The 25,101-nt window shown below is 37.0% G+C and overlaps 1 protein-coding gene across 1 annotated transcript in view; it reads left to right on the forward strand.

Annotated features, from left to right (window-relative positions):
• Positions 1-24,901, forward strand: part of PRDM6 (PR/SET domain 6) — a 72,903-nt gene extending 48,002 nt beyond the window's left edge. Inside the window, exons 3-7 of the mRNA XM_074932528.1 lie at positions 312-439; positions 4,119-4,243; positions 7,322-7,664; positions 17,035-17,211; positions 24,235-24,901. Coding sequence (XP_074788629.1) covers positions 312-439; positions 4,119-4,243; positions 7,322-7,664; positions 17,035-17,211; positions 24,235-24,349 — 888 coding nt within the window. The 3' untranslated portion in view covers positions 24,350-24,901. The remainder of the gene's footprint in view (positions 1-311; positions 440-4,118; positions 4,244-7,321; positions 7,665-17,034; positions 17,212-24,234) is intronic.
• The last annotated feature ends 200 nt before the right edge of the window (positions 24,902-25,101 follow it).

Consider the following 25,101-nt stretch of genomic DNA (forward strand, 5'->3'; position numbering starts at 1 on the left):
GGCAGTTCATTATTTAAGGCCAGCCTGTCAAAATACGTTAAATATTCTTTGGGAAACATGGTCACATCTTTGAGACACCACAAATATGTTTAATACAAAAAGATTGGCTTGATAAAAGAAGCATGACAAACTTGCATCCCTCAAAATACTCTTCTGCTGTTCTGTGTAGATTTTTAAGAGCCTCAGTACATATAATGACAAATCTCATGGCAATAAATTCCTGGAAAAGGCACAGAGAGACATCAGCAGAGCAGTGAAAATGATTGCTGATGATTTGTTCTAACTACTTGACCTTGTGACATCTCCCCCAGATATATGACCAAGATGGGACACTGCAGCACTTTATTGATGGTGGAGAACCCAGTAAGTCAAGCTGGATGAGGTATATCCGATGTGCAAGGCACTGCGGGGAACAGAACTTAACTGTTGTTCAGTACAGGTAAAGTACATTTTGATTTACTCAATGCAACAAACTGAAAATATTTTTAGTGAAAAGGCAGATCGTAGCTGTCACCAGTACTATTGCCTTTGATTGCAAAGACAGTAGCAGAGCTTTTGTGGATGTGGTTGGGGCAATACAAAAGCTGCAGAGTGTAGTGAAGATGGGTTTAAGTTTGGTTGCCCTGAGCTGAAGCCATTGTAGTAAGCATGCTGGACCTGGAGCTCCTGGGAACAAGTACGGCCCTAGGCTGCTCGTGTGACTTCCACACCGCACAGAGCCGTCTGCATATTTTCAAACAGTCCGATCAGAAGCAGGCCAACACAAGCAATCTTCTGCCCTTAAAGGTGCCATGTGCTAGAGGAAGGGGAAGAATGGCAGGAGAGGAATTTTGAACCCAAAGGCTTTCTGAGAGTCCGTCATGAGACATGTGTACACCTAAAACTTACACACTGAGTGCACCTGCTAGCCAAGATTGCCAGTGCTTGTGCCTCCTTATGTCGCTGATTAGAGAAAGTCAAAATGTAAGAAAAATGTAAAGAAATTATGGTGTATTTTACTTTGTACTCACAAACAGATCCAGAAAACCTAGACAGTGCATTACATAAATACATGATCTCAGCTATAAACAAACCTTTTGCCTCAGAATCAGAAGCAACTGCTTGGCTTTATTAAATGTGGTAGGAAGCACATCAAAGAATGCCCTGGGCTTGCCAGTTGCAGGGAGCAGTCCTGATTTTTCCTAGTTGCTTTAGAGAGTGGAGTTTCTTTTCTTCAGGAAGAAAACTTATTTCAGGTACCTTTAAAATTAAAAATAAAACATACAAAAGCCAGCTAAAATGAAATACATATAAAGTTTGATTATCCCATAGGGTTCCAATTTAACAATGGTGAAATTGTTCAATTGCATTTTCAGCTTTTTTATTCTCTGGCCAGTTGACTAAATATTGCCACAGTTAAAAAAATAACAATCCTATTTATACATTACAAATCTTTTATTATACCCTTAAATATCTGATATCTAGAGCTAAAATCCCATTGGATTTTAAATAAACATGCTGGATAATGAATAAATATTGCTGCAATGAAAGAGTATTTTTGTAGGTATCTTGTGAACTATTTCTCAATGTGGTGGTGTGTGCACACGCATATATATATAAAAATAAGAAAAAAAATGAGTACACATATATAGATGACAAACTTAAATGAAAAGTGAGCATGAGAAAGTCATTACACATCTGTCAATATTAAGTGGATTTTACAACTCTCCTTTCAAGATGGAGTTTCTACTTAGAGTTTCCTCTGTTGATCTGTTTTCGATTACTTCAGATCTTTATAAAATGAACTACAAAAACACAATTTAAAAAACTGGCATCCATCACTAGTGACTGCATCCAAGTGTAAGAAAATAGAAAAGTTGGATACTGAAAAACCGGCCTAATTTTTATTGTACATGGACGTCCTCCTCACAGAAAGTCAGATGGTTTAAATTCATTCTGTTATGATTTGTAATATCTAAATGGAATTTTCTTCAAAGTGCTCTTGATTGATTGACCCTTAACTGAACGTTTTGTTTTTATTTTGAGGCTGACAATAATGTTTGTTGGCATGTGTTCTGCTTCAACTGCGTTGGGACGCCATGAAGCTATCTTTATGAGTCATCCAACCACAATACTAAATACATGTCAGCAAAGGAAATATTATCCGAAAAGGGAAAAATCCCTTTGATGTACTTCAGCATGCAGAGATTTCTGCGAGTTTTGGAAGCTCTGCACGCTTGTAAGGGATGGTGTACGCTTACACTTCTTTTTTCCCTGCCTACTCCAAGCCTCACAGACCACCCATTGCTCAAAAACAGTTCTGCTCTTTCAGCGGCAAAGTGTGTCATTTGGTTTTAGCACATTCATTTGCCGGGCTGCTGTGTTTATGTTAAGGGAAGCCAAACTGAGAGATGAAATGTTACAAGGGTGAAGTACAAAGTAGACTCAATTTTTCTCAAGTTAGGAGATGCTAGTAATTTATAGCATGGCTCTGATTTTCATTTTTTTGTGTGACAGTGGAAAGAATTAATGAAATGCACAGCTCTGGGAAGAAAGAGAGGGAGAAGAGAAGAGAAGGAGGAGAAAAGGAGAGAGGGAGACACAAAGGGGAGAGTTTTTGTCAGATATTCATGGAAGGGTAGGAAAACCGTTCTGCTTAGCTAGCAGTGCCCTCCTGAGACAGGGTGGCAGTAAGCGAGGAAAATAACAAGATAAATGAAATTTTTGCAGCTGCTAGTAAAATATTGAGAATCTGCACTTTTTTATTGATCTTTATGATCCTGTTGCCAAGAGCCACTTTGCGGTGACAAAATATGTTGACAAGTGCATATCTCACTGCCATGAAAAATGTGGTAAAAGATTCTCCTTATGTCTGCAGTGTTATACAAGGAACAAATTGCATCGCTACAGCCAATTCTTTATAGAAAGTCTAAATTTAAGGCCTACCAACCCTAAACACTTTTATCTTGAACTTCAGGCTAACGTTTGTAGCAATTCTTCACTCAGAAAACCGGTTGAGGCCTAACATTATTTTTTTTGGTCTATAGATGGTTTTCTGCCTTACATAAGCTGTTATAAAAAATGGTCATTTCTTGGTACTTTGACTGTATCATTTTGGTATGTAATTCTTCAGTGAGACTGGAGTGTTCTTGTATATATTGAATTTCTATCCATCTCACAGGAGTGTGTTTTTACTGTCCCATGTGAAGCCTAAGGGAAAGCTGCAACAAACTGATAACATTTTTCTTTTATCTTGTGCCTGATTCTAACCTTACACAGTTTTTGCCTGCATGTAAATCTGTTTGCTGAAGAAGTATCACTCTGAAGCTATTTACATCAGTGCAAGCTCAGAATAAGGTTCTTGCTTTTATGCTAGAGAATCTAGGATTTTTCCTTTTTTTTTTTTTTTCCCTCAACTCCCAGTTCAGTGGTCTAGGAATATCCACAGTCTTTTCCCACAGAGCAATGTGGTAAGATATCACATTTATGGTAAAACTAATCTATACTTCCTGAAGGATCATTGATGTTACCCTCATGTGCCATACAGGGGAAAATCTTATGGTTGCATGTGCAGATTAACCCCATTTTTTTATTTCCCTAAGCCAAAGTCTATTCTACTTAAACAACCCAAGATCTCTCTTTCTGGTGGTTTATTGCTGTAATGGAAGGCCACATCATGTGACTACAAATTTCTTGCTAAAAGAACTCACTCAAATGAAAGAACTGTGGTCTGTTTACCCCTAAAATATGTTAACTTTAGCTTAGATGACAAATGCTGAACTGTTTAAATGGCTGAACTTAGTAAACTTTGTGTACCACTCTGATGTTTGTACTGTGTGAAAAAATGTAACATACCTAAATTCACTTTAAAAGGCACATTGCAAGAAAATATCTGTCTTGTCATAAAATCTTAGTGTTTAAATTATGTTAGGTACAAAGTGCCTGTAAGCTCTTTGTTAGCTTGTGCTACAGGACAGAAGTTCTTCCCTAATGATAGATTTGATTTTTACTCAGTAATTTATTCATTTAGTTATCTGCAGAAATGCTTCCAAAACAATGCATTTATATTGCAATACTGTGTATAAGAGGAGAACATTCTATTCCTAAATTAGGTAATTTTTTATTTTTCTCTTGATTAGGTCAAATATATTCTATCGTGCTTGTATAGATATCCCGAGGGGCACTGAACTGTTGGTGTGGTACAATGACAGCTACACATCTTTCTTTGGAATTCCTCTCCAGTGCATTGCACAAGATGAAAATTGTAAGTTCTTCCTTGCATTTCTACCTGTGTAAACCAGAATTCCTATTTCATATCCAATCAGCTATATTCCTAGAGTATTTCAAGACATACTAAATTAAAGTATTATATGTTTAAGGTAAGCTTGATGTGTACAAAATAAAACCTGAAGCTGATACACTTAAGCTGTGCAAAATCATGGTATGGTTACCTAAATAAATTGAGGTGTTTGGAAGTGTGCAGATATGTGCAAATAAATAGCAGATTTCCCACCACAACAGCCCCACATAGCTTGGTAGTGTGTAGAATCACTCCTCCTTATAAGGGATTCATTCCTAGTCTATTCTTAACCAATTTGCTTTGCCCTCTCCATTGTTATCAGATCTATCACAGAACACTGTCTTGCCAAACCAGTAATGTATTGCAGGTCCACGAGGCCTCTGTTAGTGATTCGTCATTCTATTACCAGTGAGTATGCAGAGAAAAACTTTGTCTGACTGATTGTAGAGATGAGATTATTGTGGTTAAAAGGTAAAAGCCATTTCTTCTAAATATAAACTGAGTGTAAGTAGCTTGAAATTACAATGAACCTCCTGGCCATCCCCATTTCCATCCATTCTTCTATCCTTTCTCAATATTTTATTTTTAGTTTTCTAGGAATCATCACAAAATTAAACATGTAACATAACACAGACCCAGTGCAATCTAGTGTTGGATACCTTTGTCTGTAATGGGAATGGGTGATCCAATCATGCCCTTCAGTTTCACTGTGCGTGGAACTTGATTAGAGCTTGCATCAAAGACCTCTCTTCCATTTTGACAGGTGGTGGAAGAAACCAATAATGGATGCCTGATTGACTTTGATCTAAAGTAACCCTGTGGCTGACCATGCTTAATCAATTTAATCAATGTATTTTTTTGGTCAGGTACTTGGATACTTAAACTGCAGTGCTGGGATGAACTCGTGTCTTGTAACAACTTAAATACTGAACCATGCAGCAATAAAACAGCAAGATAACAGGGATTAAACTGTCAAAAATAAACATCCTTTCTCATTTTAAGTTTTCAAATCTGTTGGTCTTGAGAAAAGTTTAAAAGAAATATAATTACTTGCAATAATGTTTGCTGATAAAACTCATGCTTTGCAGTGTACAATATAGAAATATTTTTTTTTTCTTTCATGAGCTGAAGTTTACAAAACCTTTATTTGAAAAACAAAGCATTATGGCTAAAATCTCTAAATATTATCGTTTGCTATTTTGCTGTGAGAGAAACTACAGTTTCATTCAGAGATAATCTGACACGAGTTGATGAATATTATCTCTGAGCATTGAGCCAACTGCAGACTGGGTTACGTGCCACTTAAGCCCTCAGAGTAGACCTTCTGCTTATGTTCTGCATAGGGGTATTTTAACCCAGTACAAACTCTGCTTTTGTTACTTAGGTCTTTAATATCCTGATCTTACTGCTTCTGTGGACTTTTATGAACACAATTACAAAAAAAAAGGGTGCTTCTTGTGTGGGAGTATTGGGGCAAAATGAAAGTATACAAATTGTCCCTTGTACTGAAGAGACATAGATGATGCATTATAGGTCTGAAAACTTGTGATGGGCAGTCCCATCGATGTAACTCTACTTAGAAATCAGGTCCTCAGATACTCCAGAAAAGAATAGCTTAGGAAGGACCTCAACTTAAATAAATTAAATAGCATGTGATATTATAATATTGGAATCATTATGATTGATGAAGATATTAAAACATAACTCTGTGAAGTAACTTTCATTATTTAACATTTTATCAAAATATTAGTATGTATTACTTTTTAATTGTATATTAAATACTGGTGAAGGATTCCAGCTCACAACTGAAATGTAATTCTCATATTTGTTCTTAGAAATCTATCATCATGATTTACCTAAAAAAAGCTGCAGTTTCTAACCACCTGTTTAGTAGGTGCTATATACCTATGTGTGGATATGTACATACAAATACTTTGTGACAGCAGCTAAAGGTGTGAACATATGTAGACATAGACATATGCATACAATAGTTAATTTTAAAATCCTGATTAAAATATTATCTCCTGAGGTTGAGCATGACATTAGAAAACATGAGAAGGTACTGGACCCAGGTGACCTAAATTACATTTATTTTTGCATTGTGTTACAGTATTTCATTAGCCGACCCCTTTTTTCCATAGGACCCTTGCTTCATTCACTGCATTATCTAGATGGTACTCAAGGAGTGAGGCAGCTGTTCAACTTTCTTCTATACATTTGACCTTCTGCCTTCTTCATCATGCAACGTTCAAATTCAGCACTAAATCACTTTTTTGTGAGGACAGTATATTATATTTGTTGCTGAAATATCTGAGTGCCTCATAAGCCATAGTTAATTGATAATTTTCAGATCTTCATGGGACTAGAAAAAATTTTTGTTCATATTTTGTAGGTGGACAATTGATGCACAAAGATATCTCTGCCTATACTTTGTGTTGTCTTGTGTTGATCCAATTGTTATTATTAGCCTTAATCATATAAGACATAGTGGAGTCATTGGCTTTGTACTGTATTGGATGTGTGACTCTGTGAGATATAATACTATAATATCCTTAGTGGCTGCCCTTTAAAAGAATAAGAGAACTATTGCTGCAGTAGATATTTAAGCCCTGTTGTATCTCAAGGAGTGTAGGAGCAAGGATTTTTTTTTCCCATGCTCTCAGAATTCATGCTTCTCTGTGATATAACAATTGGACATGCTGACTGCAACATGCAGAGTCAGGGTATCAGAAGTGCAGCAGCACTTTCTTTCAGATGGAAATCCCATGTGCAATAAATGTATATCACGGTCAGGCTTCTCTGAGTCCTTTCAGTCTCAGACACCCCTTTACCTGAATTTTCATTTCAGTGTCACAGAATCAGCATCATCCATTTAGATCATTGTCTCATTCAAGACCATTTTTTGTGCATTGTTAAAATAAAGTTGTTTAATTCTAGTGTCAAGAAAATAGATGTTGGTAATTTTTTTGGTGTCTCCCAACACTGTATTAGTTTTAAAAAGGCATAAAAAGGATCTTATTTACTTTTCTTGTTTTCTCCCAGTGAATGTCCCTTCGACTGTAATGGAGGCCATGTCCAGACAAGACACCCTACAGCCATTTAATAAAAGTAGCAAACTATCCCCTGCCACTCCACAGCGATCCGTAGTATTTCCACAGACTCCGTGTAGCAGAAATTTTTCTCTCCTGGATAAGTCTGGGTCCATCGAGTCAGGATTTAACCAGATCAGTGTCAAAAACCAACGAGTTCTTGCAAGCCCAACTTCAACAAGCCAACTAAATTCTGAGTTCAGTGACTGGCATCTTTGGAAATGTGGGCAATGCTTTAAGACTTTCACCCAGCGGATCCTCTTACAGATGCATGTGTGTACGCAGAACCCTGACAGGTAAAGCCCAGGCTCTCTTTATTTCTGTATCTACTGATAGCCAGATCCACTGCTTTCTTCTTTTATCAAGCTGTTATCATTTCCAAAACCAAACCATTATTAGGATGAGCCTGTACGACATAATTCATCTTCAGCTGTGTGAAGTAAGCCGATAAAAACCATTGCTTGACTTCACTATTTGTAAAAACACTTGGTGCCTAAATGTGCAGATAAAAGAAAATAGCTAAGGATATAATCTTGTTTTTGGAATGGTTTGGTACATCTGATGGAGACAACAAAATAGAAGAAAAATATATGAATATCATAGCTGGAAAAATGAGTTCAAGATAATTAAAAGTCTCTATGTCTTCCAGAGATAATCTAACTTGCAGCTCAGTGGCTGTCACAGTCATTTCAGGGTTCACCTATAGTGTGCAATGTGTATGAACTTAATTAAGTACTAAGAGGTAATGAATTGGAATTTTTTGCTTAGTACTATTTTTCTTCAGAGCATACAAACCCATAAATCGTGCAAAGCTGTCAAAAGGAAATACCTACACCACTAGTGATGTGGAGGAAAACAGATGCCACTTATTCAATAAACTAATATCCACACAGAAGAAAAATGTTGACTAGATACCTCAGAGTCAAAGTTGGTTTGAAAGTTTGTCAATACAGAATTTTATGGCTGTGAACTGAGGATGAAATTTAGCTGAACAAGTGAATTAAAATTTCAGGTACTCTGACCGGTGGCACAGTAAATATAATGGAACCATTATTTATGAATCAAAGCTGGTTTATTTGACAATTTTGATAGCTGGCAGGACAAAAGACAAAAATCAAATTAATTCAATAAAAAAGGCTGCCAATTTTGTCTTCTTCAGCTGTGAAGAAAGTTTGAGCAGAACAACTGAATCCCTGGAAGGATGTTCCAAAACCAGCATTTAGTTGTTAATTACATTCAACAAAACACTACCGAAAAAGAGTCAACAGTGATTCTGTGCATGTGTTTGTATGCATGTCTATGTCTCTTTGTGTACCTGGTTATCTATGTGTACACATATGCTTGTGTGATTCTGTGAGTGTGAAGATACTGGAGCGTAAATCCAGCTTTTCAGGAAGAAATGTCAGGCATGCTAGGGGCAAACTAGATACTATGCAGATCTTCACAGAATTTAGAGAGTTGATAATACCATGAATGCAAATAAGCCCTTTCTGCATTTTCTGAATTTTATGTTGGCCTTAACAGAAACAAACACCATGCTAAGGAAGCTGAGGACACAACTGTCAATTTAAAGGCCACAATGTAGAATGTAGGTCCTGAAAGGTCCACTTTCCTAAGTTTCATGGAGTCTTATGTTTCCAGTATCAAAAAATCCTAAGCATATTGTCAAACATAAAATGCTGAGTCAGGGAGTCTAGAAGAGGGATGTTGTGAGGCTCCCTCACATGCTTTTTGAGTGATTCATCCAACAAGGTGTGACACCTTCATTTCAATCTTTCCTTCACTTGAGCCTGTGTCTTCCTTTATGAAGAACTAAGCTGCGGATAGTAACTAATGCAAGAAAAGTGTCCCCTAATGGGGCTGTTCTGTGCTCTAAGGTATAGTTAAAGATTCATTTTGCCAGAGAAATGAGGAAAAGTCTATCCTACAATTAGGTGTGTCATCTTGGAGGTGAGAGATTTTGGGTTTTATTTTTATTTATTTTCTCCAAAGTATGTTGTGTCAAATATTGCTTGGAACACAAGTTGGATCTTAAGTCTTCCCCCTTAGAAGTGAACACCCTCATTAGCAGGTTACTGATGCATGATGTCTTACTGTTTTGTCTCTCTTGTGCCTACCTAATTCGTCCATGCAGAATAGATTCGACAAGAAAATGTAGAGGTTTTTTAGCATAGTTGGAAAATTATCTAGATTAGAAGACAAGTTGTCTCTCCCAGGAGCAAAGAAAGCAAAGGGTGATTAGAGAAAGGACTCAGCAGGGTGAAGAGGAGGTAAGTAAAGACTCTGAGTTGTGTTGTATCCCAGAAGCTTTTACAAAGATTTGAAACATAACATCTAATGCCTTTTTCTCAGTATTGGTACTTGCTAATTTAGCTGATTTCCTCTTTGGCTTGTTGGATTTTGTTGATCCAGTTCTTAAGAAACTTTTTCTTTTCTTAAATAGAGAGAATGAAACCTTAAAGAGCTTGCAATATACACTTAGGATCAATCTGTAGCATAAATACTAGGTACTGAAGTGCTCTGTTCTGATACCCATGTTCCCTCTGTACTGAAAAATGGCTTACATCTCTATGTTTTCATAAAATAAATTGTGCAGACTCCTTGTGTAGGCTAGTTTTGTAAAGCCTTCTTTGTTCTTGTGAGGTGTGTCATCAACATAACTGCTGTAAAGTGTTTCCCGGTAGGTTTTTTTTACAGCATTATGTGGGATGTCAGTCACATGAATCGGTTTAAGCTCACTGTAATTCATTCACTGTTTGAAATTACCAGACCAGCAGTTACTGCAAGTCATAACTACCCTAGGATCTGGGTTCTTATAACCCTGGTTAGAATCATTACAGGTTGAGCTTATATCACAGGCAGCTTTTTGTCTTTTAGCAGGTGCAGGTATATCAGCTATTTAATGATACAGTGACTGGAAAAGGGTTGTCTTTTGTTTCGTAAACATATTGGATTTCTCCAGATAAAAAATTCCTGAAGTGTTGTACAAAACTTCCTTGAGACAAGAAAATAGGGAATGATTTGTGAAAGAGTACCTGCTTGCCAGACTTAAATACTGGGTGCAACTCTGGTTTGTATTTTCTCAATGATATCTGCAGCATTGCTCCAGCTGATAAACAGCTCCCCATTTATTGTCAGCAATTTGTGAGCACACCAGCCACTGTATCTTTGATGTGACTGAAGCAGCAAGGCCTGTCTTCTCTAGGAAATGACTTAGACTATCTGTTCTGACTTGGTGTTTGTTTTTCAACAATGCTGATTATCTACAGCATGAGGCAGAGAAAACATCTTTGAATCCCTACAGGAGTCCAATTCATGGACTGAAATTTGAGAAAAGCAGACTACTTGGGGCTTGAGAAATTAAAAAAATTAAATTACTTTAAAGCCACTGAAGATCGGAAAATATCTGGATGACAGCAGACAAAAAAAAGGCCAAAATACACTTAGTTCCATCATACAGTAAGAAAAACATGGTCCTATTTAACAGGCAGGTGATTTAATAATTAAAAATATTTTTAAAAAATGATAAATCCAGAATAGGAGAATTATTAAAATAATCTGCTGTGGTTTTTATTTTAGATTAAGATAAAGATTTTGATTTAAATTAAAATGAAATTTAAGTCTGGTTTTCTTGGAGTTTACTTTTCCCTTTCCACCGAGTTTTTTTTACCTTGTTGTATTTTGTAGGTCTCCTCTTTGAACTTAATTGTAATTAGAGCTGGATTTGGTATGGTAGGTGGAGATTTAAATATATCAAAATTTGAATTCTGTGACTTTCTGAGCCTTTGAGACTTTTTTTAAGCCTCGCCCAGGCAGAAGCTCTTTGAGGAACTATTTATTTTGTCTTCTGGTTTTTGTTTTGGGGATTTGTCTTGTTTTGTTTTTTTCTTCCCCCTGCTACAGAAGTTCCCAACAATCCTATTTGCGGGGGCTTCAGGAAGGGGTAACCAAAAGCCTTTGTTCACAGTGAAACATTTTTAGAGCAATATTTTAAAATTTTTTCTTTTTTTTTAACAGCAACCATTTTTCTGATAATGATGAAGTTTCTTTTGATTACATCTTTCTTCTTTCTCACTATGATCACTAGATTCAGGATGTATTTGTGCCGATGACTGTAGTTCCTAAAACCTGTCTGTGGCACATTTTCATATATAATGTGTATATCTCTCTGATATATATTCTCATTGATTGCCATGTATTTAAACTAATAATCTGAGCGAAAACCCACGCTATAAGTGTGTCTGTGGCTGATAGGTTGTGGATGTTATCTGGCCCTCACAATTGTTGTTTGCTCAAAAGATCTTGTACTCATGTTTTGCTGTAGCATTTCAATATTAAATTGTGAGGTTTTTTAAAAAAAAGGAGCTTGGAGTTTGAAGTTGCCAATTTAATAGATCCATTTCTCTAAAATCATGACTCAGCCCATTTTATGTTTATCTTTATCAGTTCTGTGTCTTTGACCTTGATGTTCTCCCCATTAATTAATTTAAACGTCTCCTAAACTAGACCTAAAAAAAGTAAATGTTGTAGGCAAGAGTTGTCTGTTTATAGAGTGCCTATGCAATATTGTTCAATTAAAGTAAACATCATGCTGAATTTAATGCTTGTTCCTGCATAATGTTTTCACAAAAATTTGCAAACTCCCAGTAGTCACTTAATACTAAATAAGGGTGTACAGAGCAGCACCTCTCCCCAACAGCTTCAGAAGTTTGAAAATGCTTCAAGTACTCTAACTTTCTGCTTTTGCTAGTTTCTCCACAAATAATTGTAGGAGGAAATCCCAGAACTCTCAGTGGGTCCAGCTCTGTCATCCCTGCTGCTGTGTGGTGCCTGAAGTGCTCGGGACAGTAGCTGTGTTTAAGAAGGGGAACAGCAAGGTCATAGGGGATGTGGAGTCTGGAGGTAGTGAATGCTTCTCTGTGCAAGCCACTAGTATCCTTGGGTGTCACTTTGTTCTCCAGCCTCTTAGTTCAACTTGTTAGAAGGTGGCATCCTTCCAAAATACCTTTACTTAAGGACAGTTCTTACCTAACTCCTCCGATTGCAGCTGCGCTCTTAGCGCTGTGTGTTGTATGAAGGCCTCACCTTGAAAGCTGATTCTGGCCCTATTTCAATGTGCCCTGATTTCATTTTTTTGCAGAGACTGTGGTATGACAGCTTTTCCCCTGTCACACCATGAAACCCGCATTTTGAGATCCTGACATCAATCAAATTGTTTTTTCCCTTCTTAGTCCTCAACAAGGAAAAATGCATTTTCAATTGCATGACAGTCTGTCTTCTTTCAGCTGGTGCTTTTCTAGCTTTTTCTAAGGGGAAAAAATTACAGCAATGTGCTATTTTGTCTATCTGATCTGACAGTGTTTAAATGATAGAGTTACAGGTATTCAGGAGCAGACCATTACAAGCAATTCTTCTAAGGATTGCTCTGGGATTCCACATGACCCTTGAAAACAGTAAATTCACTTCTGAAGAGGCCTCACTAAGAAACCTGTCCCTCATAAAGAAAAGCATTTGAAAATTCAGTGGAAAATAATTGTAAGATTTTTCAGGATTCTAATAATTCTGACAATTAATTATTTATGATGTAGAAAATAAGTTTAGATTGTCTGGATGAACTTTGGATTCACAAGTTGGAACATATATTGTTCTAGCAAAGGAACAGTACAAGACAAATAATGAAAGGCTATGTCACTTTTGCTAAATTAAAATCTAAAACGAACCAAACATAGAGTTGTCTGTCAGCAACTACTTCAGGTGCAAAGATACAGATTTTCCTATTGTTATCCCTTAATATGCTTTGTGCGTGTTTAAGGGTTCCCCATCCCCTGAACAAAGCATGAGCTTTGGTGAGGTTCAGTAAGCCTCACAGGAGCTTTGTACTGGTCCTATATGTGATGTAGTTCATGCAGAAAAAGTCAGCTACAAAAGTGAGAAAACAGTAACATGTGAAAAAACATCACCAAACAGCAAAATCATTTATGAGTTGTCTGAATTAGGAATAAAGTATTCTTGACTGGTTTATTTTTTGAAAATTAACTGAAAAACTTGGAAAAGCTCAAAATCTAAATAACTACAAAACATGCAGCTATTACATTACAGTTACTCCTCTCTGAATTTCACTTTAAATGGCCTGTATTCCTATAATGGGACATCATATAGTCAGGGACTGTAAAATTAGGGTCTCTAGAAAAAGCTGGTAGACTCTACATGTTAGTAAACCTATAGAGGTGATTGATGGTGTGTGGGGTAAATGACAACAACATAATTTTTCTAACAGAAGAATTTGCTTCTAGATAAGTAAACCCTTGCTTTAGGCTCAGACAGGAAGACAGACAACTAGAAAAATATGCAGCTAGGTGTTTAATGGAGAGCATTAGAACTGCTTTTGATGGCTGTCAGTACATCATTCTCATCTGCACACTGCTATACATCAGTTTAGCTGTTATTAAATGTAATCTAAAAATACTATATGAGAAGATTTTGATCAGGCTACATATAGAAGGGTCTACAAGATCCTTTGTAGAAAATGCAGTTATGAAGACTTTCAAAACTATGTTGTTTCTGGTACATGATAGCTGGAGAACAAATTTTTATAGAAAAAAATATTTCTTCAGATAGTCAGCATGTATTTTGAGGCCCTGCTACACCTGTTTCTTCTAAATGATTATTTTTGTGCTTGCAAATCTGCCTGTACGTCTGCAAAGGAATAGTTTAGTTATGTAGGCTTTTTATGAAGTGACTGACATCCATTTTGTTTGAACATTAATTTTCTGGAGCATCAGTACACATCTGGGCAGTGACACAGGTATGTTTATATTCATATGGATACCTTGGAGCTCAAGGAGGTACAATATGTCCTCCGTTATTCCAGTGGAAATGAGTTTTTCTGGGCCAGGACTACATTCAGTCTGGCAGCACATCTTTGACAACACAGCCTATGAAGACCACTGGTTTTGTCACTATGTACCTGTTCCTTCTGTCTACAAACCTCTGCTATAAAGAGGTCACCATCTTAATTCATTATCCCAGTGCAGACCAAAGTGACGGCAGAGACATAATGGCTACATCAAGGACAAGCCTGCTCTGCCTGTGTTAATTTACTCACTGAACCGAGTACTGCTTGTGTTCAGTCCTTCTGCACCACTTTCATTTTTTTTCAAAACAACATATTGATTTCATTTTCTGCCAAGAAAAATTTCTGAGCACAGTAAAATGGTTACCAGAGAACAAAATGATAACTTCAATACTTATTGAATGACTTTTTTTGCTCTTGGAAAAAATAGTAGTATCCAAAAGTTGTAAAAATTTAGCATATTTTAATCTGCAGTTATGCAAATTAGGTACAGCATTTTAAAACTGTTATAGTATTTCAATGCACTTATAGGCTCTTTTTAAAATTAGCTTTGTTTAATGTGTACCATGCATCTAGCTTGAAAAAATTACTTATTCTGCCCATTTTAATATTAGTCAGAGTCATCTGTATATAAACTGGAGAAATGCATCCCCTGCAAAGAGAAAGGTAACTTCTTCAATAGTTCTCCCAAGATATAGATGAATGGAAAAAATAGAGTTAAAGCGATCTAACAGTAGGTGATTTTTTGTAGGGCTCCTTTTCTTGAGCATCAGCTAGTGAAATATATTCTGAGTACACATATTTATATCCTTTGTAAACAAGAAATTTGTTTTGAGCCAGTGTAGGGGGTAAAACATTTTGCTTGGCATCACAATGTTCAGTTATAACGGGTTTGAAATTTTGACAATTTACAGACAAGTTACTGTATGTAACTTTTCATTGTATGAAATTAATCACATTGACTGTTAAAAAAATAAAAGATTAATTGGTTTTATGTAGTGTTGTATCATTTATTGTGGGAGCTGTTAAAAATAGATAACCAGAGGCTAATAGATGTTAATGATCCCTTTCACTATTAAAAAAAATCAATGTTTCTGGGATCCAGAATATCTTTATGTATTCTTTTCACTTTAAAGTGTTTGATGTAAAAATACCCAAATAAATAGATCTGCATTCACAAATCATCTTTGTTTTACCAGCACTTGAATTTTCATGGTGAGTTTGATAAATATTTATTTTCTGTGCAAATTAACTGTGCACTTCAAGGAAGAAGACTGGGCACACTATAACTTGTCTTCCAATAAGAGAAACAGATATTCAGTGTTTTTTTTTTCTTAAAACATTATTTTACATGTATTCTTATATTTTTTAAGGGCCACATCATCTAGGTTAAGTAACCTTCCCACAGCTTTTATATATTTCTTTCAGACTTGTTGGAAAGCAGTTAGATTTTCAAATGTAAATAATTAAAATTGTAAGATATTGAGTTATTGACCAATACTGAGCTATTAATCAAGCTAAAAAATTCTACAATCAGAGTTCAGTGCTCTGAAGCACTGTAAAATAATAGTATTTGTGTTCAGTGATGCAAGTAGCCACAATTAAGCAGTTCACTTGACAAATGAGATAGTTCACTTTATTTTGCACTTAATTGAATTATACATGCTTGGTCACCATTGTCTCTTTCCCTTTAGTTTTGGTTTCCAGCCATTTAAACATACACATTTATTAAAGAGAGAGCAATTAAGGTGGTGTTGTCCAATGGCTCTAGAAATGCAGACATCAAGAGCTGTGCCTTAAAATGTTGTGCAGGGTAAATATTTCATTAATATCCCTCTAGAAAAATTCTTAATTTTCTTAACAAAAATTCTGATGAACAGATAGGACTCTATCACTAACTTAAATCAAATGTGAAAAGGAAAAAACCCTGCAGGATGTTGATATTAAATCACTTTTACCAAACAGAAAGATACAGACATTGTTTCTTCACATTTTATTTTAGTTAGCAATGATATTTGCATTTCAGCAGTCCTTCCTTACCTTGCTGTCTTGTATCCTTTTCTTTCTGTTTGCAGTCTGTTTGTTATGATTCTGGATTTGTAACATATCAGTCAGTTTTGTTTGTTATGTTTGTTTTTAACAAACTGGTGTTCAAAACCTAAGTTCTGGGTTTAATTTCAAGATCACAAGAAAGATATTTTCAGTCTGGATGCGAAAAATGTGTTAATGAAATGCAAATATTTTCAATAGCAGTAAGAAAATAGGTAATTGTAACATGGTGGTTACTTTTATCAATGTGTCTCATCGAAAATGGTGATCTCAAAAAATCGAGATTCCTCCAAAGCAATATGAAGAATTTAATTGCTAACAGTCACAGAATCCAACTAAGATATAGATATAACAATCAGACATGCATTTGTAGTTAAGAGTGTAGCTGGCACCAAGAGACAGAGGATTTCATGAGTCTCTTAGCTCTGATGTATGAGGCGTTTTTTGTGACTAAGGAGTACCACGTTGAGTTTGGGAGAAATAAGGCAGGTATATGATGTGTAGTGAAGGCTCACTAGCTTGCTGAATGGTGTTTCGTGGGGAATGATGCCCATAGTCTCTTAGTCAGTTCCTGCATAAGCATTTCACATTTGCTAAAGAGATCACGAAGTTTTGGGTATGTGTCTCCTAAGAAAGCCCCACAGAAGTGCACCCGAAGTTCTCTTTGGAAATTACTGGGAAGACTAAATGTTCCTCTCCTTACGGTTTCCTGCTCACATCAATAGGAAGTACTAACAGCATGGCATTTCTGCTTCCCATTGCAGGCCCTACCAGTGTGGTCACTGCTCCCAGTCTTTCTCCCAACCTTCAGAGCTGAGGAACCATGTAGTTACGCACTCCAGTGACAGGCCTTTCAAGTGTGGCTACTGTGGTCGTGCCTTTGCTGGTGCCACAACACTCAACAATCACATCCGGACACACACTGGGGAAAAGCCCTTCAAGTAAGTACTTGAAGCCAGCAGCCTTTGCCAGCTGAGATTAGAGAGGAAAACTCATTGCTGCTGTTCACTAGCATCCCTTCTTCATGCGGAAACATGGTAGAGGTTCCCTTGAGAGCCAAGGCCAGACCACCAGATAAAAGTGCTAGTGGTGTGTCTAAAATCAAATTAAACCAGGCTTAGTTCTGGGTGCCTTGCAAGTCCTGAGTAATTTTCTGTCCTCTGATGAGAACTTGATTGTTTTAATTAATGGCACACTGCTGCCAGAGAACCATAGCTGAAAATGCATTCAAGACTGGGGCAGACTATGCTGTAAGAAAATTAATATGATTCTTTGATGTCTATATGCTGAGGTAGGTGGAGATTCACATAAAAGCTAATTTGGATGTGGTTAAATACAGGAGAGAAATATGCATCTTTTTTTAGTCTGCATAGAAAATTCAACTCTGGATTGTGTCCTAAATTTGGTAAGATCATAATAATAAATTGATAGTGTTCAGCTGTCCCAGATACAAGATAAAGAAATAAGTCACCTGGTCAAGATGATGTTTTTTAATTAAACAGTCTCCGCTTATTTCTGCAGTTTCTGTTTACTGAAATTAAAGCCAAGCACACACCTGAGTCTCAGAAATTTTCCCTCTGTGGTTACCTCCAGCCATTCACAGTTGATCCAGTTGGATTTTCTCTTCTGTTGTGCAAGGTTCTGCCTACCTAACAGGAGGTGTTCTCCAAGACAGAATACAAATTTTCCATATTTCTGTCTGTGTCTTTGCTGAACTGACTGGCACAAATGTTGTGGATATTTTACCATTTTGGAAGAAAAATAATGTATTGATATCAATGTATAATGTATTGATATCACTTCTTTCGGAAGCTACCTGATGTTCCTAGGAGGAATGGGAATACATGTAGAAGAAAGTGTGTGTCTCTCCCAGTTTTCCAAGGACTGCCTGTCATCCATCTACTTTTCTCAGTTTGTCCTTCTTTTCTATTACTGTTGTGCTGTGCTCCAGGTCTGGTTAATGTAAGAGAGCTCAGCCATGGGGCCTGTCAGAACCCCTCATAACAAACTCAGTAGAGATACCAGTAGAGATGCTTTGCCTCCATATATGGTTGAAAGGAAGCATGGCCTCCATACGTGTCTCTGTTGGGGACAAGGGGACAGAGCCAGGAACCAAATACTGCATATCCAGTGCAGAAGAGCTTGCATACCAGAAATCATGGCTAGGATAGGTGGCAAAACATGGAAACTCAGACCATCTAAACATAGACTCCTCTAGAGCCAGTCTGTTGAATGCTCAGAGACCATAGAAAGTCAGCCAAAAATAGGGTGAACAATCAGATTGATTTTATCTAGTCACTGTGTAAATAGATTTTAGTAATTAATGGAAGAGGTTTCTGGGTCAAAATGGAAAATAGATTTCTTTTAATGTTAAGGTGTTACTTATGTGTAACCTTGTTGACTTCACTTAATTTTTTTCGTTAACATCCTGTTTTTGTCATGTTTCCAATAGATCTGCTATTTTGTCCCATTTAGAGTCATTTTTTTTCCCCTTGGTTTAGTAATTTTTTTTCCTTTTTTTCCAAAATAGTCTTCACTACAGCACAATTTCATTTGTGAAAGGTTTAATGCATGTACTACAATTAACCGATGATCTGGGATTTGTTGGCTTCTTTTGCCCTGCTTATGCTGAAGTATTTAAGTATTCTGGGATGTATCAGCCCATTCTTAAAGCTTCAGGGTAGAGCAACAAAAAATGTGGATACTTTGTACTGCTTTTTTATCATATATGGCATAATTTCATTCTTGTAATGTTTTTATTTATCTTCTTCCTTAAACTCAAGAAGCAGCGGTACCAATTTCTCTCTGGAAGACTTGTTGAAGTATTTGCAGTAAGCTGATTAGTAATTTCACATGAAGCTAAAACTGGAGCTGCAGATCTTCCCATCCCTGCTAGTCAGATAAGGGGACACATACACCCGATCCTGCAAGCTGTTCAAAACGACAGATTCGCCTCCCATGCAGGATTGCTTGCAGTTGAGAGAGGAGAGGCAGAAAACTTATCCAGAAATTGATCCACACTCTCTGCCAGGGAAAAAAGAGATAGATGCAGCTCATCTTGATGTCTCATGACCATTTAGATCCTCCTTTGAAAAGGAGGGGTCCAAGACTTGGTGTTAAGTAAGCTTAGGAAAAAAACCCCAACAAATTCTAGTAAACAAGAACCATAAATCAGACAAACAAGATTTTGGTCTCTTGATCATGCAGTTTAGGTTTTAAATGTCTACAAAGGAATTTTGAAAGTACGCTTACCAAAAAAGTGCAAAATGTAAAATTCCGCTGAGGTAGGGGTTTTGTACCTCAAAAAAGTCTATATTTATGATAATGTACATACTTCTGTTGAATAATATTTTTACTATTATCAAGAACAACCATGCATGAATATTGCTAAATTACTTAAATTCTAGCAAAGTTATTTTTAAAATAACAGACATAATTTTAAAGGTATTACTAAGTTCAATTTCATAGGTGAAAATGGGCTGTTAGCTGGACAGTTAAGCTGCATCTACTGTGAATACAATCTCACTATTTCTAATGCAGTAACACAGTTATGTTTCTAAGTGGTACTTGGACAAATTACAGTGTGCATGGATTAAGCATACAATGTTGAACACTGAGTCTATGTCTGTATGGATATTATTTTCAGAAGGTGGTTTTAAAAATGGTGAACGTACATTGACAGTATTCTAAAATCTCTCAAATTAATTGTTATTTAAGAGGAAATCTGTGATTGGTTATAAAGCTTTTTCTGTGAGGACACTTTCTGTGTAGATCCTAGTTAACTCTGGACGTATGGTGGAAGACTTTTCTATTTGCTTTTCATTACAGATAGCAATGCTAAGTGAGGTTATCTGTAGCCAGAGCTTTAGCTACATTGCCTGGACTGCAGGTCCAGTTAGAAGGGATTTCTTTTCATGTCATCACAAGCTATCAAGTCAGCCTCAGCACTGTAAAGTTTTTGTGTATTCTTATCTTACTGAAGTCTCCACTATGGCTGCTAGTCTGGGAACAAAGCTCTTAAGTAAATTAAAAGGTAAGAGAAAAAGGAGAATTATTGGCCATCTCCATTTTCTTAAATCCAACACCCCCCAGTCTCTTCCATTTCAGCAAAATAAAGAATAGTTAAGGGACTTGCCTGCAGAATCAGGGTTACAGAAACATCTAACATTCAGGAGTCAACCAAAAGGAATTAGAGGAAAGATTCTTTCAGATTGGGATAACCCAGGTGTTTTTCATTGTTTCTTATTGAAATGCAAAATTGTGGATCATTCATTTCAGGTTGAATATAGATACACTCGCAGTGATATACCAGCTTTGACCTCTTTTTTGTTTCTTTTTTTTCTTTGTTTGTTTGTTTTTGTTGTTTGTTGTCTTTTTTTTTTTCTTTACTCAAATGAGTTTAAAATTTAGTGTTAAATGTAGAATGAAATCTTAAAATGTTTCTTTTGAAAATATCACATGAAGATATTTATGAAGATATTTTTTCCTAAAACAGACCCTCAGCATTTTCTTCACCCAAAGCCTTTCACAGATGTTGACATAAACTTTGGAATTAAACCCATGATGTCTATAATGCTCAATATCAATGCTTTGAAAGCACTGTCAAGCAAATAAGACCAAGTGACGATGAGGGCTATCTAACCAAATGCAGAAAACCCAGTAACTTAGAAATACCCAAAACCCATTGAAGTTCATGTTGTTTGTGAATTTATGAACCGTTTTGTTTACCACCCTCACCCAAGTAAATCCAATAGGGAAACTTTGTAGTAGAATGAAGTCTTGTGTTTGATGAGGTTGAATGTTGGAGTAGAAGATTGCTCCTTACAATTAAAATGAAGGCACACACACACTGGAAAAAAAGATAATATGGACTTAGTTTTCACTGATGGCATCTAATTGTGTGAGGACTTTTAAACTGCTTCTTTGGATCTACATTGTAGCAGGGGTGGCTTAAGTTACTCTTAAATGCCATCAGATGGTTTAAATGGAAGTTAAATGGCCTCTCAATTAATAGGTATCATTACTGCCAATATTTACATATACACTTGAGGCTTAACTAAAAATTCAGTGTATGTCTAATAGCCAGACTTGGGCTCAGCCCCATGGCTACTTTGTGAGTGGTTGCATGAGAGGTGGACTCTTTCCTTTCTGAGTGTTTTGGCTACTATTCAGCTTTCCAACACAACATTAAACATGTGTGGCTTGTAGTATAGAAACATGCACACAAAAGCGTGCACATGCATGCTCACCAGTCTCATGGACACAGATCATTGCAGTGGTTATTCTCCTACAACAGGTGGGAAAGGATGGTTGATAGAGGGAAAGAGAACATCAAAATTCAAAACAGGAAAGTATTCCTGCTTTTCCTCCCATGCCTACGTAGCATGAGATAGTTATGCTGATTGCTGTGACACTACTATCTTCACCTTTCCTACCAGTTTGTACCTGTCAACAACTTCTCCAGACCAGATTGAAAAAAGGAGTCAGGGACCTAATACATCTTGATGTCTGTAAGCCAGGTACTTATATATCCAAAACTGTAGTCCTGAAGACACCACCCACACACCCTTTGCAAGTGTCTAGAAAATACTAGGCACCTTGGGTACTATCTGAAAGTTACCTGGGCATGTGAGAAAGCCAGGTCAATTAGGTGTCTTGCTTTATTGTGACTTTTGCCCAGGGCTGAGTAGTGCAGACAGCACAGCTCAGCCAGCAGCAACTGTCCAAAGGGTAGATGAAAGGGTAGATGCTTGTAGCAAGAGATTTATTCTTTTCTGGTCTCTCTTTAGCATCCTTCTTTCCTGTGTCTATGTGAAAGTGTCCCAGAAAGGCCTGTAGCTGGGAAGTTAAAGCACTCTCATGGCAGAAGTTTGTGGAAAGAGGATGGGAACTTGCATTTTAAAGAAATACAGTCAGCCTTGTTCTGTGCTTTCAAGAGCAATGCAAGGTCTAGTCTCACAGGCAAACTCCAGAAAGGGTGAGGAGGTCTGCCACAGCTTCATGCTTAGTGGTTTTAATATGTAACTCTGTCTTTTGATCACCTTATAGTCTTTGTTTGATTGACATATGGCCCCTAGGCATCCTGATAGAGTATTTTTCACCTATTTGGCCAGGCACTTAGAAGTCGGGTGTTGCCACACTGGATTTTGTAGGTTATTTTGCAATTGTACCACTTACAGCTTTGTTAGGCAAGGATCCAAGCCTCCTGTTATTCAGCAAGCAAAGCACTTGTCTTTGTAGACATCAAAATAGCAAAACTATCAAGCTCAAGTAGAAGGCAATATCTCATTGCAGACTAAGTTAACCCCCCAGCCTTAAAATTGATTCTAATGCCTATGTGATAGATATATATATATGTATATAAAAATAATACAATATTTTGCAAGTTTGTCAGGCAATGAAAGGTAGTATATTTTGACACACTAATCCAGTAACTAATCAGTTTTCTAATAAACAATCAGCAGTACGCTAATGTGTCATCAGCAGTTCAGGAGCTCTGGAGAGCGGATGATCTGCACGTAGACATTAATGAATACCCCAAAAATCATTAAGTAATCAATACTTCTGAGTTATTTTCATTGAGCTGATAGGTCTGATACATTAAAGCTGACATTTTACATTTGTCAAGATCACAGTGCAGTTTTTAACAGTGGAACAGGCTGCTAAAAATATTCCGTGAAAGACAATCAAAGAAACACAACTTAAAAGTGTTGACATTTTAGATTGGTACAGTAGCTTGGATGAATGACTCTGTAATGTCTGTGCTGTATGTTTCTGAAGCAGAACTTTCTTACTAAAAATTACTAATTTGAAGAACATTACACAATCATGCATATGTGTAAATATATTTTTTTGTAAGCAGCTAGATCAGTGACAGTTCACTTTCTGTCACTCACATCAGCAAAGAGATAAAGATAATATGAATTAGCTGAACCCTTTGTTTTCCTCACTTTTCCTTTGAAGGTGAAGAATTCATTGTAGTGATGCTTTTATGATAATATTCTTTGAAGATAAAACATCACACAGCACCATTAAATCAAAGGTGGCTTTTGGAGCGAGTGCCATACAAGAAGAATCTGCTGCATCTGTATTTGAGACTCATCAAACACCCCTATCTAGTGTTCAGAATGCAAATTAAGAGGCCAGTATTTGGGAGATTAAATACAATGGATTCTCCTTCAGAACAGGGACAGGGGAATCATTCCAAGCTAGCAAACCCCTCATCCTTTTCCCTCCTAAATTCAATGGCTTTGTTCATTTGTTCACACATGATTTTTGTTGCGGACTGTGGATTGCTAAAGAGAGAACAGGGTAGAAAGAGAGGACATAAAAGACATTGAAGCAAACACTGGTGGCTGTTATGATTTCTTGCTCAATCCACAGATTTCTCAAATAGCGTGAATGTTTTCAGACAATTAAGTAACCACTATCTCTATGTGCCTATTTAAAATGAACCCCACTGCATGGTCAGATCACAGATAAACAATGATTTTTCTCTTGTTCTAGCACTGAATGATTATTGCTTTGTGATTTTTCTTCCTTCTATATGCAATTGTAGATTTTATATTAGCACAAGGTGAAATTCTATTTGTCATCAATTTCTCCTAGGGGTTACAGAGCAGAAAACTGCAAACAAGCTGCTTCTTTGATGGCTCACTCCTAAAAATCTCTTTTTGTTCTTTATCTATTTGAACTGACAGTGATCAGAGCTACAGCAGGACAGGCCTCTCTGGAGAAATCACCTTCCCCCTGTCTATTGACAGATTCCTCTGTTCTGAATCAGACAGGCCTTGTCCCATCATAGGCATCAAGGCCTTGGAAGTAGCCACCAATTAAACCTCTTGAGCCAGTAAAATCTGATGCCACTTTTGAGTGTCTGTTCTGATTAGGCAGGATGAGACAAAGCCTATCACCCCCCACCAGAGCAGCTCCCTGTTCTCAATTTTCTCTCTTGCCTTCACCAGGTGCGAGAGGTGTGAGAGGAGCTTCACACAAGCCACCCAGCTGAGTCGACACCAGAGGATGCCCAATGAGTGCAAGCCAATAACGGAGAGCACAGAATCAATTGAAGTGGATTAACTGATTGACTGGTTGGAATTAAACTGCAAGGAAAGTCATGATTAAATGTCATGGACACTTAAGCAAAACCAAAGATTTCCTCTGAGCAACTTTCAATCAGTCCCAGAAAACCAAAAGCAGTAATAAAATAAGTAAGATGTTAAGAGATATTGATCCTGGCGTGAAAGTGAGACCAGGAAAGAGATTATTTATTTATGACTAGGGATGAGTCTTATTTCAATTGACAAGTTACTTGGGACTGTTAACATTTCGAGTCCTGCCGTGTATTGCTTTAATTCTAAAAGCCTTTATAATTGTTATTTAATGCCAAAGTGAGGAATCTCAAGGGTTCTTCTGCCCATAGTTATGACTGAGAATGCACATGGACTTGTTTATTGTTGCACCTTTTTTTGTAGCATGACTCAAAGGACCCAGATGTAATCCGTATGTTTGGCTGGGCTGGGCTAAGTTGATTTTGACATGGCTATAATAGAGATTGCTGTGTGGGATGGGAAGTGATCAAGAGCTATAACTGGGTCAGTGTCAGCCTCCTCAGACCAAAGGCCATTTCATTTCCATAGTCTCATGCCTCACACTGTGTGCACTTTTTCGTACAAGTAGTTTCATTCAACAGCATTGTGTTGGCATAGATATTCGGGGGGGGGGGGGGGGGGGGGGGGGGGAAGTTAAAAAAAGGAATGTTGTATATCTGCAAATATACATTATATTAAGAAGCCAGTAGGAAAACTATGTTTAACTAAAGGAGCTCTCAA

This window comes from Athene noctua, chromosome Z (assembly GCF_965140245.1).
Source record: "Athene noctua chromosome Z, bAthNoc1.hap1.1, whole genome shotgun sequence".
In the NCBI taxonomy this organism is placed as follows: domain Eukaryota; kingdom Metazoa; phylum Chordata; class Aves; order Strigiformes; family Strigidae; genus Athene; species Athene noctua.